Consider the following 15582-nt stretch of genomic DNA (forward strand, 5'->3'; position numbering starts at 1 on the left):
TTGGGTGTGTGTCACTTTCTCTGAAAGTATGTTCATCCTTAAGTTTTCATGAATGTAAATGTCAAGTATTGCTTTCTCACAGTTCACTAAATTAATTTATACAATGAAACTAAATTGTACTGAGCTGTCTAAATTTATCTGCAGTTGATTAACTTCCCATTACAAGGTAGCTATACCCCATCATGTGAGTTAATTACGTCTGCTCCTTGGACCATTTGTATTTTGGCAAATCAGTTAATTTATTTCCAATCCTTGCTTAAATCCATTACTTAATTCAACTCCTAGTAGCAATTCTATTCAATATGGTTCATTGGCTGAAATATGCCCATACTCGTATTTTAACAACTACAGTATTTGCACTGTTCAACACTGTCATAAAAGTAATCTAAGACTATCCTGTGAAACACGTTGCTTCTCTTAATAGCATGTTTAAGCTCAGTAAAATAAAAATGTGTTTTTATGTTAGGGAACACGCTCTGAAGCACTGTCTAATAACTCAATTAATACATGTTGCATATAAGCACCTGAGCAAGACAAATGCTTAGAAGATAAATTTCAAGTGGGATATAACAGAAATAATTTACTGAAGGACTGATTAGCATTAGAATGATTACATTTTAATTTTGCTCCCAGTAAGACGCTTCTAATACAAATTTTATTGCAACCTTATACTGTTGAGTTGCATGGCAGGTTGTTGCTCTTAGCAACAGTCTTAATATGTTGTAGAAGGCAACAATGAGAACTGTATTTTAATCTATAAAAATATTCAGTTTTTTTCTTTCAGCATATATTATTACACAGTTGATTACAATTGGATTTTACAGGTATAACATATGAATTAGATTGATGTGGAGGCATGAAAATATTAGAAATACTATGTTTACGTTAGCCACCAGGAACCAAAATATATCGCAATATCACTAATAAGATTAAAAAGACAAAAAGTGAGATCAAGGCAAAGCTGGAATTGCGACCTCTGGAAATTAAATATCTGGTCTCATAGGACCTCTAGAAATCCCACTTCAAATCTCCTTACTACCATTGGTTGCTCAGGTTAGGCACCAATTAGATGATTGTGGCAAGGCTTCTGATAAAGCTCATAGCTCTCCAATTATTTTAGTGAGGAATTTATTAAGTAGATCAGACTTTCAAGGAACTGACTGGAACTCATCCAGAACCACAACCCATTTGTGCAAATTGTTTAGCTTTTGTCAATCTGTTTGTCAGAGCTAGCACCTTTATGCCACTTCTTTCCTCTTCTTGCTATTCAGTACTTAGCTCATTTAATTACGGAATCCACAGGTAATTGTCAATACAATGCTATACAGTGGGAATGCCATTTTAAGTTTGGAATCAATCTCTTGCCTCTAGGAATAAGGCTAAGCACAAAAGAGGTAAGCATGCCACTTAATGGAGAAAGCTAGTAGTCTTAACTCGTGTGTGTATCTTATCTCGAAGCTGACCACTAGAAACCTGTTTTTTTAGCTCATGCACTTTTTACCATGCTCAACCTCCCCCCCACCCCCACCCCCCCGCCTTGATAATTCATCTTTATCTCATTTTGAACATTATCAAAAATAGCCTTATGGGTGGGTTTTGTAGGCTAGCTAGCTTGGAAACCCCTTTCAAATCTTCAAAATATGACCTAATCTTTCTGTCTGAAGAATTGCTTTTTGCAAATGTCTTGCTAGTAGAAAAAAGTAATCCCCCCTTTGTCAAAAGAGATAATAGATGTATTGCTGCTACTAGACTTCATTGAAGTTCATCAATTCTTCCTTCCTTGGCAGCCCCAAGATGATTGTTCACGATTACAAACAACTGAAGCTACCCTGTCTGCCAATTTATGGCAGATGAGTTTTCCCTTAAACAGAGGAGAGATCAGATACATTATTTTCTCTACTATACATATCTAATCTGTGTTTTAATAAAGCTACTAAATTTTACAGGAAAATATTTCACCTAGAATTTTCTTTTTCTTTTTGTGTGCTATTCACAAGACATTTATGACCTCATCTACCTACAGGTCCCAACCCTCATGGTCTACTTGGAAAACAGCCAGGGATGCCATCTGTAAAAAGAAAAAGTTGTGAAGTTACCAAGGAACATTTTCCTGTTCCCCTCAAGCAAAATATTTCTGACAGATGTTATGGATTTTCAGTGCTTTGATTTTTAGCTTCAATTCTTTTGCAGTCCTTTGCCCCTCAAAGGCTTTTTCTTTGAAGACATTCAAGCTTCAGTAAGCACAAATAATAAATATATAAATAAATGAAACCCCCAAATGCCTGACTTATATTCACACACAGTTTCAGAATTAGTACCAAATACTGGGGAGGAAGTATGATCGTTAATCTCACAGGACTGGTTTTCTGGTGAACACTGAGGTATCATCTGAAACTGAAACAGATAGCTGACAACTGGAATTGATCAACTTATAAAGTTTTTGTATTAATGATATAGTTGTTTAGTGGACTATCCATAGTACTTTAAGGTGACCTTATAGATAAACAAGATGTTAGATTGGTTGTATGAAGTTTCCAAGTGTAAAGAGATTTTTTTTTTTTTTGCCCTTGGTTGTCAAACGTTTGAGGTCAGTCAAGACTTTGCTACAGTACATACATCCATACTTGAGGAATATGAAAGACATCCCACCAATGTCAAATGCGGTATAAAAAATGTGGCTCTTTAAATCTTACATTAACTCACCTGCTGCAGCCTCTTTGTTTGCAAACAGTTTATTGTCAACTGCCGAGCTTATGTCAGAGAACACTTCTTCTTCATCTCTGTCTGCATCAAACTATTTAAAAAGAAAAAAAAAAAAGAAAAAGAAACAGTTGGCAATCAGACACTGCTAACTACTTGGCTGAACATCAATGTGTAACACGACTTCTCAGCCCAGGTCATCTTGAGAGGAACCTTTCTTTTATTTCTGTGTGCTGTCCATTGCTTTAGGTATGAACCATTTTAATTTTGACTGAAAACTAAATGAATTTTGTAAACCATTTTGCCTATTTTTAATAGCTTGTCAGGAACAGAAGCTACAGTAATATTGACTTGCTCTCAGAGAATGAAGTTTCAAAGCAGAAAGACTAGTAATGTGTGCTACTTCTTCAACCATTGGATGGTTGAAAAAAATGACAGTGTAGAGACCAGAAATGTGATTACTTTATTGTCACTTCTTTTCAGAGATTAACATAATTAACTATTTAATTTGCAAGTAAAAAATTTTCAGCAACTTCTGAATTGTCTGAAACCAACTTTTGTGACATGTATGTGTGTATGATTTCTTCAAGTAGTTGAGCAAAATTCTTGGGAAAAAGTGAAGTATTTTGAAAGTCCCCTATTACACAGAAAAGAAAGCTTTCCTTGCTCTCGCACTAGCAGAAAGTGTATTGGTTCAGTCATAAATTAATAAAATCAGGAAAGCAAAGCTCCTTTAAAACGGCAAATAACTGATTTCTTACCATTTTAAACTTTTTTCATTTATTCTGTCTTTTGCCTGAATTCTGATACTGATTCTCCCAAGTTTTTCCTCAGCTCTGTCTGACAGGTTCTTTTTATGGCCAGGTGACATGCTTGACAGTGGGTTTGTGGTTTTTCTTATCATATTTATCAAGCATCATTCATTTAGATCATCACTTATTGAGGCTTTCTTTGGAAAAAAATTGGACATTTTATTACTGTTGCTCTGGATTTTTTTCTTATTTCTTGAATTGAGGCCAGGTACTGTACTATGGAAAAAGGGAATCCTGTAACCTCAAGTTACAAGAGCAAGCAAATAATGGTCTCATCAGATGGCTGTCATTCAGTGCATGCCTCCCTCTGTAAGATTCACTATTTTCAATCACTCTGTATCTTCAGTGTGATATGTTTCAGGATGCAGAATGAACCCCAGGGCAAAAAGCATTACACTAGAGATCGCAAACTCATGAACTTCAGTGGGGTCTGTCTTCCAAGTCCAAGACTGTTGAGCACCCTTTCAGATGTCTCGCCAATACCTGCCTGTCTCATGGTAAAAACAATAGGCAGGGAAAAGTCTTGGAGAGAGAAGTTCAAACACTACTAGGAACTTTGCTGCAGAAGCTAACATTTATAGAGATGAAGTTGTTTTCCAAATATCTATCATCTCAGAATATAGCATGATACTTAATGAGTTAATTTTAGAAAGATACTGAATTGCTTGTCTAACACCCACCATTGCAAAATCAGTATAAATCTTTTCCTTATGCCTTATGATGACTTATGTATTATCTATATTACTTAAGCTGTTCTGTCCCTGCTAATGAAATTTGCTTTCTTATGGAATTCTCCATCAGCACCTCAAGGTAAACTCAGAGGCAAGTATCAGCCCAAGATTTAGAGTGGCAGGTGTCAGAAATAGTTCAAAAATAGGGAAAGAACATCAAAGAGACAAAGAATGACTCTACAAACTGGGTCTGTGTGAACAAAAGAAAACGGAAGCTTGTGGGAGGCCAGAGCATACTAGAGAGAGGCAACCATTGTAGAAAGTTTGCTGCCAACAAGCTTAACTCTTGACACCTGTCTGAGTGCTCAAATCTTAATTGGTATTCATCCCAGTTTCAATCTTTAAGGTCTTAATGTTTAGCTTTGTGCTTAGCTCAGCCGTAGAGTTCATTTTCATCATAGATGAGCCTACTATAACTATCAATACATGGAGTTTTCTGACTGGTTCTTGAAATGGAGTTTCTGGCTCTGACCCTGAGGACCACTCAGAAGTTCATCCTCTGATGCAGCACAGTTGTCCATCTGTCTGAGCAGACATTTATCTACTTTTGAGAAGTTCTTTTGCTGTTCAGTGTTAATCAAAACTCAAAGCATTGTTTTTTATTTATAAAGCAGAAATTTGTTTATGTTTACCTATTAGAAGGATTGCATCTTAACTTGTGTCAAAACTGAGGCTTGTGGAAGAACAGGTCTTAAATGAAGTGTTGGGCTACTGTTGGGAAATTTATTATCCATGCACAAAGAGCAGCTTTGGAATTTCCTTGTTGATAAGAAAAGAGTATTGATCTCTGTGAATTCTTCTGCACTGGTCTGTCTCTGAGGAAGCGTGGGGATATGCATTTCTTCTGTCGTTTCTCAGCAAAAAATGTATGTGTTTCATTAGATATGCTAGGCAAGACGTATCATATAATATGATGTTTGTGGGTATGTGTACACATAAAACCCAGTAAATTGTAATCAGGTTATGTCTGATCATTACTGTGTAGGTCACACCACACTTGGAGAGATCACAGGTTTGCTTTCTCGTTAGTAGCATTCCTCTGAATAATCCAGTTTACCATGAAAAAACACATGAGCAATCTCAAAATGTTCTGAAGGTTCCAAGAATTTGAAACATCAACTTCCCCCATTCAAAGAACACCAGCTGTGCTTCAGTACTCTGAAAAATCTGGGCTTTGTAATGAAAGCCTATATTGTCACCTAAAGAAAACCAATTATTTGAAGCTTGCACATAAACTCAGTTTTTCCCTCACAAAATGAGGATTCCAGTACCCTGAGCCACAGGAAGGCAAGGTAGCTTTCACAGAGAAAATATTTTCGAAAGAAACTAAGTAACCGTGTGAGTTCTGTACTTCACTGAATTGCTAAACATTTAAAAATTAAATCCTTTGATAATTATTGGATGCTTTACTAAAACATAAAAGGTACTCAAACAACCCTATTCGCAAAGAACAAACAGCAGTAAAACTTGTATTTTTAGCAGAACAGGTCTAAATCAATAGGTTGCTTTCCCTACTGAAAACAAATCCCTACTTGCTTCAAAACAGAGCTCTTTGCAACTAAATTATCTACCGGTATCTTTACAGATGGCTCAGTTTAATTATAGTGAAGCCCTATGTTTTATAGAAATACAGTTTTATTAAACGTGCCACTGAAAGCATTTGCAATACAAAAGACACATGAACTGCATTCTTATCCGAATTGATACAATCTTTATCAGTGATGCAGGAAGAAGCAAAGTATCTCTTCCCTGTGAGGTCAGTGGGGTTTGAGGTCTGAACTCACTCTACAGTGTTTTGCTCAATGAGTCCCTAATGCGGTTTTTGTACTTTGCTATCTCTGCTTTATTGGGGCAGGAAAATATGAGAGAGGACCTCAGAGGACAAGAGAATCACATTTCTTTAAGAAACCAGCCTAAATTTCTGAGCCAAGAAAGGTTTCACAAACCTTTCTGAAGCACATTTCGGGGCTATGCTTGGTAAGAACACGGTAAAGTCCTTCCCCTGCCCAACACATACATGTGGAAGCTGTGGGGCAGCAATCTCCACATCACTTCTATGAGTGGTCCTGCTTCCAAGATTTAGCTCCCTGTGACTAAGGAAAGTACGAGAGACTTTTTCTACCCTCCCTCTCCTCAGTCAGTTCAATAATAGTGTTTCTGTGGGAGGAAGAAGTCATACAGCATCATTTAGGAGGATGTGAATTTACCACACGCACACACTGTAGTTACACCACATGCTGTTCTGCTCCCACCTGGTTTGGGGGATCACATCCCAAGGATTAAAGTAGGAACAGGACAGATCTCTGAAATCTCCAAGGTTTCCTTTTAGCTGACTTTCAGATAGTTTTGCTTTGCTCTGACATCATGATTTAGTACAGAAATGACTAGTAGAAGTCATGTACCTCAGTACATGTTGATTTTTTTTTTTTTAATTTTTTAATTTTTAAAATAAATTATGACTTGCATAATGATGAATTTTCTGGGAAGTTTATCCCAGTTTCACATGAACATTGTTGAATTGGAGGATTTGATGCTGGCACAGTGCTATATACAAAAATGATGGAAAACATTTTCCAGATCTTCTGCGTTCTAAGTAATTGTTCCAAGGAAAGCACATTGTACTTGCTGCTCTCAGAGAGAAAATGATTAGTGTTTCTAAATAAGCACCCAACAAATCTTAGCCAAGAGAAGGAGCTTCACAGAAAAATTGTCCGAGTTGTTGAACATTGCGAATCTCACTGGTCAATGATGATAAATGGAGGTGTGGTAATACCACACAGTTAAAGCAAAAAGTGCACAGCTCTTACCTCACGTCCAGTCCATCAGGGGCAAGCATCAAGGAAACTGCCCCCGATGACACTGCTGGTCTTTGCAGTTGGTTTATCCAAAATGACAGTCCCAAAATAGGGGGAAATCATAATAGCCTTTCAAATTGGAGTACAGGAAAAGTAGAAAGAAACCTGGTTGTAGAAGACTCGGAGGGAATTCTAGTTTATGCACTTTGAAATAAAGTTAGAAATGGAAAAAGCATAAAAAAACCCCACGCAAACAGATGTAGTTAAATAGCGTTTGCAACAGTAGGTGAAAATGTCCTGTATTTTAGAACATGATGGATGTCAATGAAAAGAAAATAAGCCACGTTCAAATTAAAATAACAACATTGGGCTAATTTCTCTGTGGCAGTATTCCCATCCACCTCAATCAAATAGGATTACAGGAATTGGATGATGAATGCTCTCTTTGCAGGCAAAGACTCCAACAATAACTGCAATTCATAGATGTCTGAGTGTTTTCTCAGTCATTGAAACATAATTATGTCACTTGAAGAAATGGCCAGAATACTGTACATTTAAAGTTACAGGTGATCTGATTATCAGACCCACTTGCTGCAAGTGAGATGGTATTTGCATGTGCTCTTTTGATCTCTTGGTCTTGCCTCAGTAGGAAATTATTTGTCGCTGGTCTTCAAAAGCAGGAGTGCGTACAGACTGCTAAGCCTCTGACCATTGCAATTAATGCTGGTCAGGGAAAAAAGCCCAACAGAGTTGCTTTGAGTTGTTCTTTTAAGTCATACCCTCAGGTATGGACATTTCTGTGGTGTTTGACTGATCTTTGGCTGTGGAAAATAGGCCATCAGACCTCCAGTCCTATAAATAAGACAGGGGTTTTTTTTCCTCAGACAAAGCAACTTCTGAAGAGAGATTTATAGTGAACAATTAAGTGAACAGGAGTTGGGTTGTGCTGCTTAGTCAGAGTGTCTAACTGGATGTATGAACAGGAATGCTGAAAGTAAGACAAGTGATAACATAACATCATGGTGATTGGCACAGGGGTGATAGCTCCTGGATGCTCGGTGCAGTGCTAGTATCCACAGCTGATAAACTGGAGGGACTTCCAGATGTGCTATGAGAATGATTATTTGACTACCATGTGTAATAAGGGAAGAATTAGGGCTGAAATCAGAGAAGGCTGAAAAATTAATCTGTTTCCTGTACCTTTTCATGGGTAAGAGAAATATTAGAAGTTGTTGTTATATCCAGCAGACAAAATTGTAAGATGCAAGGATGAAGAGCAAGTGAGACAAATTCAGAATTTAAGCAAGCAGCAAAATTTATTCTGATGCCAGTTTCTTTACTGCTTAATTAATTATAATTGGCAATGGATTTCCCATGATTTGAAAATTTTAAAGATTTTTCCTAAAAAGAAAAATAGTAATACATTGAAATTCAAATAGGAATTAATTCAGGAAAGTCTGCAGTCTAAAAATTGCTCCCCATAGCCATAGCTGTCTCTTCTGGCTTTATAATCCATTAACCAGCTATACGTGGAAGTGAAACACAATCATTGTTTAGGAAGGGGACAAACCATCCATATATTATCACCTGCAATGGAGGAATGATTTATTTTTAAATTAAAAAAGAGGGTAAGCCACAAAAAGGAGAACATGGCTTCTTGTATCACAGTTATCCCATGCTTTTAAAAGAGATACCTAGTTTAGAAGTCAGATTGTACCACTGTCCTTGAAGCGTTGGTATTTTTTGGTTGAAAAGTTGACAGTCCTTTAGCTAATAACATAAAGAGTCATCAAGTTATAATGATTTTGAGGTGGCAGTGGCTACAACTGTGACAAGAAGAACTCACTATTTTTATTCAGACTGGTTTAGGCAGGGGTTTGCTCCTGGAGTGAAAACAAATAAAAACTAGTTTTATTTTACCCTTGGTAATACTAAAAGGTGAAGTGAGACACACACTCAAGTGTATAGGTGCTGCTTTATGATCTTCGGACACCCACACAGAAATCCCTCTATTATTGTTGTTCCACCCCTAGTTTGCTTCTCATAATAATTACAAGCTAATTGATTTGTGCAGTTACTTCTAGAATACTGTGGAAAAAGCAAAAAAGAAAAAAAATCAGCAACATGGGAAAACAGTAAAGAAATATGTGAGGAAAAATATGTAAGGTAGGATAATAACCATTGGGAAGGGAGGACAGCAAAAAGAGTTGAAGCCTTCTATAGGAAAAATAATAAGCAGAGGAACTGAGGAACGAAGCTGGAATGTGCAGACTGGAAGCTCAGGGAACATTTCCTTATTACAAAGTATTTTTAATGATACTCTTAAAAAAACCACAAAAAAATTTCCAAAACACCTCAAATGAGGGGGAGGGGACGTAAGGGAGAGGTATTTCTCTGTAATCTGCTCTCTAGTTCTAATATTTTCTATCTTTTATATCAAATACTCTGAAATCTCAGATTAATTTTTTATACAATATTGTACCACGTACAGAAGAAAAATGACAACTGAAATTACACTAGAGCTCACCAGTGATTTATAAAAAATTATGCAATTAGCAGAGGTCATAAATTGGTGTCAGACAGAAATTTGGAAAAGAAACTGAACTGGGGATTTTATCACCATTATTAAAATCCTAAGGAATACTCTGGGTTATCTAAAATAAACCACTTAACACCTTATTTTTTACCACAGGAGTTCCACAGGGGATTCATAAATCATTGCAGAGTTCCCCAAACTTCTATCATTAGAGTTTCTCAAGTTCCACTTGTCATCCAAGTGTCTACTGCTATGAGTGCTACTTGTAAACAAGCATGAGGGTGAACATTCACCAGCCCCAAGTGGAGCTGACAGTTCTGTAGGGGCTGCTGCTAGCTTTTTTATATTCCAAACTCATGTACTCAAAATAGGTGCAATGTGAAGCCACTAACTACGCAATTTTTGAACACGTTAGGTGCATAGACAGAATCTAGTATGGTAAGAAAAAATTAAAATTAAACCATCAAATTCAAATAGCATCTTCCAGTAAAATTAGTGAGAACTGAAATAACCCTCAAAAAGAGTAAATACACAATTATAATGGAAACTATCAGCTAATTTAACTGCCTTATACCACAAAATGTGAAAATACAAACATGCACACCCATGCACACAGATCAAACTTGCTCTGCTCCTCTAGAAAAAAAGAGATGGACCCTGAATAGATTTAGCGATTTCGTTATAGCTGATATGAAATGTAAAAATTATGTCAGATTCTGGCCCATTCCCACATTAGTACAAAAGAGGATATCTTGGGACACTTACAGTTCGATTGCTAATCATCTCCCTTTTCTACTAATTTGGCAGTGCATAAACAATGCAATTACTACAAAAGAGAGGCTTTGGGGTTTTTTGTTCTTAAAGTGATTTTCTGTTATTTTATGCTAAACTTAAGAACTTAGTGCCATGGTACACAAGCGTGGAGATATTCTGACAGTTTAATTCCCTTCACAGTAAAACTCTGTTAAGCCAGCATCCATACTTGTAATATGTAACTGTATGACACCAAGTAAATGGTATGTCTTATCTGAAGAAACAATTAACAGTAAGCAGAAGTAATAGCCTGTCTTTGCAGGTTTATGCGGAGTAATAGCTTTTGATAGGCAGAAAGAGGGAGAAGTCCTGTCTTTATGCTGTGACCATGTTGAGCAACACCCTGACTTATATCAGTTTTCAGCTGTTAAAAATGAATGCCTTGGGCAATGTGGTGGCGAGAGTTGATGGGAAAGACACTATGCAATTATAGGCCCTTGTAGAGCAGAAAATGGGCAAATTGAAGGAGAGCTAGATTTGATTGGGGGTGAGGGGGGAAATCAATAATTTGGTAGCATGGTAGGTAGAAAATTAAGGAACTGGGGGGAAAGCAATTACTTGTTTGGTAGGGAAGCTGATGGAGGCAGAGAGTGGTGCCACAGAGTGGTTTTGGAACATACATACTTTTCATAACACTAAGATGTAAAGCCTGTCTGTCTGAGCAGATATTTAAGAGCACTGGCTGATTAGGTTTTTTCACCAATAAGGATACTCATCTGGATGGCTGGTGACTGTTATGTGGAAAGCAAATATACTGCTGGTTTATTTCTGAAATAATTTTTGCATCATGTTTTCCATTTCCTCAGAGGTGCTCTGAGCTTCCAATAGGCATTGTCCTCCACTATATTTGTATCTCTAACCTTTTTAGCCGAAGTCAGTTTAACATAGTTAGTAATAAAATTCAAAATGTTTCAGCCATTTCTCTACACTACCATGACCCCTACAATAAATATTCTATTTCTTTCTGAAGTTGTCATCAGGAATCAGAACTGAATTAGGCAGCATGTTCATGTAGTATTTAAGGGACGATTTACGTCTTTGTTCTAGGTTATCTGACTTGTCGACTTCTAGAAGTAACTTTTCAAGCTATAAAAACAGCCAACATCTCCACATATAAACTTTCTATGCATATTCACTTTGCAAATGATTGAAAACTTGCACCATGACATGTATTACATCTGTCCAGCAGCTTTTATAGCAAAGCCAACTATATTAATTATTTTTTAAGATTACTTAAAAACAAAGAGATGCTTTAGCACATGCACATATAGAGACTTCTTCTACCCTGAAAGCACAAACACTTGCTTTTTCTTATTTTAAAAAACATGCATTCCACTGTTGCAGTAATTTTCACTATGCATTTACTTTTTAAAGGAAATTGCCTTTAAAGAGGCAAATGGTATTACAAAGAAACAGAACAGTGGTGTCAAGCATCAAGACAGATCAGTACTGAAGAGCTTGAATAGAAAACTGAATTACAGTCTCTGTTAGGAGATGCTCCATGATTTATTTGTTACTCTGTTCCTGCAGAACGCAGGAAAACATTCAGCCTGAGGGACAGATCACCTTACTCTCACCTCCACTGGGTCTAGAATAAATTGTTTGATTTTTACTTTAATTCACCTAACCCTAAAGGAAGGGGAAAGACATTATTGGTTACAGAGAGTCAGGTATGATTGGATGCTGTCCAAATCCTCATGCAGTTTTAACAGCCCTCTGTGTCTTAGTTCGCAATATCCTTTCTTCGCTCTTACATTACTGGAGTTCACAGTGATGCTGCAAATTATGAAACATTAATGTAAAATTCAGTATTTTGAAACCTAGACAAAGGGCAGAGCAGTACAAACAAGTTGCATGAAGCTCAGTCAAGAACAGCTGTAGTCAGTTTGCCTTATACAGCCCAGTGACATTACAGGAAGATCTAGAATCACCTGAGTGTTCCCCAAATGCCTTTGTTTTTTCATTCCACAGTAATAATGCTTTTCCTCCAGTAGTTTTTCTTCCATCTTTATCTAGGAAGACTTCTGATTGGGCTTGGATGTATCCTCATGCTTCAGAACTTCCTGGGAGCTCACCCTATTTCATATAAACCGAGAGACTCTCTGGGCATAAACCAGTTGAGGACCAGTTGCTACAGTGTAATTCCCCTATTTCCACCAGTACCACGTAAGATGAGTACTGCAATGTTCCCACTCCCAGAGCACCCAGTTCAGTGAAACAGCTCTGATTACTAATATGTTCAAATAAATGCTTTCCTCAATACCTTTAATTTTTAATATTGAGTGCAACAGTATTTCTCAGAGGGAATGAGCCCTAAAGCTACAGGACATTAACCAATGTTTGTGTGTAGAGAGATTTTTCCTGAATGAAGTTTAAAAAAAATGTATGTTTTCCCCTGCCTGTAGTGCTTCTGGAGCTCCCGTGTCACTGTCCCTTTTGTTTAAAACAAAACCAAATAGTTTTCTAGCATCAGCTCCCACAGCACGTACAGATCACAGACAGGCACCCCAAGTAAATATATAGCAATGCTGGTTTCCCAGAAAAGGTCCATACAAGCAACACCTGTAATTCAAATAAGGCAACTAAAACAAATGTTAGAAAAACTCAGAAATAAAAGACATTTCTTCCTATAAATACTGTTTTCTTCCAGGGATAGTTTGTACTTTGCTTCAATGAAAAGAATTGATACTGCTGCCAAATACACCAAATATTTCCAAGATCAATAGCATTTCTCCTGTTGGCTTTTGTGGCAGAGATTCTGAATGAAAAATACTAAAATATTGTAGGCTGGTCTTTCACCATTAGATGATGTCATAACAACTATTACCAAAAATATGATTTTGCCTATGTATCATCACAATTTTCTATGGAAGAATGCTACCAACAGAAAGCTAACAAGAAAAGTCCTGTGTTAATTTCAACTGCAAATTTAACTAGTTAATAAAGCACGAGAACTAATGACTCGGATGCAAGAACAAGCATAGGGTATCCCATAGGCTTAAAGATTAGCTGCTGTAGGGTTTTTATATGCAAAATCTGCATTTAATTCAGGAAATAATTTGACATTTGTAGGTGTCTAAGACCTTAGCAATATAGATAATTTCATCTTCGATAGTTGTAGTTATTCAAAGTGGAATTTCAGACTGTAAGAATGAGAACATTTGAAAATTATTAGCTCTTCTATCTGTCTTGGAAGACAAAAATAAATTTTACTTCCTAGCTAAACAGTTCCTGTGTAATTAAATAAATTCTGAGGCAGGATAAGCAGTGTTTCCAGTGGTGGTCTTGATATTAATAAACTTTGTAAATGGCATTGGAACTCTAGCCCTCCCTTGGTCATCTTGAGCTGAAGAGTGCTAAATTTTGATGAAATAAATTATTTCTCTCTAGAAGCATGACTCATATCATAACTTAGGATAATATTCAGCAAATGTCAGTTTGAGTTTAAGATGGGCTCATAAAACCAATTGCACTGCCTCAGGAAGGACATGAATTTGTTTCCTGCAGCAAGAAGTGAATGCACTGCTATTTTAATTTCTGTACCAGAAAGTTCTGTTCAGCTGCCTAAATTATTGGAGCATGTTGTTTCAGAGCACAAAGGAGACTATTTGATTTATAAAAGAAAGCTGGCAAGCTAAGGAGATACTGACAGAAACTATTGCTTTAGTCATCATGGAATATGACATTCTTGCATCTAGCATGTATTTTTTGGAAACAAATGTAGGACAAAATCCCATGTGATTTATGTAGGCTGAAAGCATTTTTTAAACATCGTAACAAGAAAATGGATGAAGTGGAACTGATTGACATAATTTATTTAACTTTCTAAAAGCTTTTGACAATATTTCTACCCAGAGGCTATTAAATGAAACATAATTTTAGGGAAGCACTAAATAATATAATGGGTTTATTAAAAAAAAAAAACACCATGAGAAATGTCCAAGGAATGTGTTGTCAACAAGTAGTACACAAAATGGCCACTATATTGATGAAGGAAATAGAAAGTACAAATCAGAAAACTAAAGCAGCTCACTTACCCTGACTAGGGAAATGAAGTCTGAGAAGGGATAGGGATATTGTCAAGAAATGCATGTAATGCGACAATAAAGTGTGTTGCAGGAGAAAGATCAAAACAAAGCCTCCACAATCTTTCTTTTAATGTAATTTCATAACTTTACCTTTGGCTGTCCAATACCTGTTGGTTTGAGCTCAGTGAATTACAAAATACCTGAAACTCTAACACTGGAGGTCTAATACTATAGTACTAATGCATTGTTGAGATACCAATAATGTATTGCCAAAGCAGGCCAAACAACCTATATTGAGTATCTATACAACGTTATCTAGAAAAACTCCTAAAATTGACTATTGCTTCAATTTCCGCAGAAAATTTATTATATACTAAAGGAGAAACCACTAGTTTACATTTACTAAACACTAATTATTTTATTAACTGGGGGTTTTCTCTGTATTAAAGTAGCTTCTGGCTAGCATTCTCCATCACTGCAGCTCCTTCACCATTGCTATATTTTTCTGTTGGATGAGACTACACCATGGCGTTTCTCATACTACGGTTGTTTTCAATGTCGTCTTGTGAAACGGCAGACAAATAAATATCTGTGAAGCTTCTACCTTTCTTTTTGCTGCCTAGTGCTAGTATGGGTTTTTTCCTGACTGTTTCAACCCTTGATTATTTTAGCAGAATAACCTCAATCTTACAGCTGTACAGTGATATTAATTTCTACTGGGATTCTGGCAAAACACAGGCAGCAAATTACAAAATTAAGTGTTTTCAAAGTGTCTGCTTTTGTAATATATCAGCTCGAAGTGTACAGAAGGTGTACCTCTTTCTTTCAACCTTCAGCAGTGTTGTAGTACTGATTAAAACTCAAATGGTGACTAGAAATAATAGCTATTTAGAACATTTAACAAATATCCGTTGTTTTTTATTTACCTTAAAATAATGAATGTTTGATTTATGCTTGCCTTTCTTTTATTATTAAAATTTTACTATTGATAAAATTATTATTAAAACCATTCATGTTATCCAGACAGAGTGAATGGCATAGGCTCTGACACACTTATGGATCCTGGAAAACAGGTTTGGTTTGGATTCAGGATAGGCTTTAGGAGAAAACAGTGATTTGATTGTATTCTCTGCTTCTAAACAATTACGACTAAAAATTAATGCATGT

The 15582-nt window shown here is 36.4% G+C and overlaps 1 protein-coding gene across 1 annotated transcript in view; it reads right to left on the reverse strand.

Moving 5' to 3' along the window:
- AK5 (adenylate kinase 5) overlaps nt 1-15582 on the reverse strand; it is a 96290-nt gene that overhangs the window by 45653 nt on the left and 35055 nt on the right. The window contains exon 7 of the mRNA XM_059821826.1: nt 2704-2794. Coding sequence (XP_059677809.1) covers nt 2704-2794 — 91 coding nt within the window. The remainder of the gene's footprint in view (nt 1-2703; nt 2795-15582) is intronic.

Source organism: Gavia stellata, chromosome 10 (genome assembly GCF_030936135.1).
Source record: "Gavia stellata isolate bGavSte3 chromosome 10, bGavSte3.hap2, whole genome shotgun sequence".
NCBI classification, from domain to species: domain Eukaryota; kingdom Metazoa; phylum Chordata; class Aves; order Gaviiformes; family Gaviidae; genus Gavia; species Gavia stellata.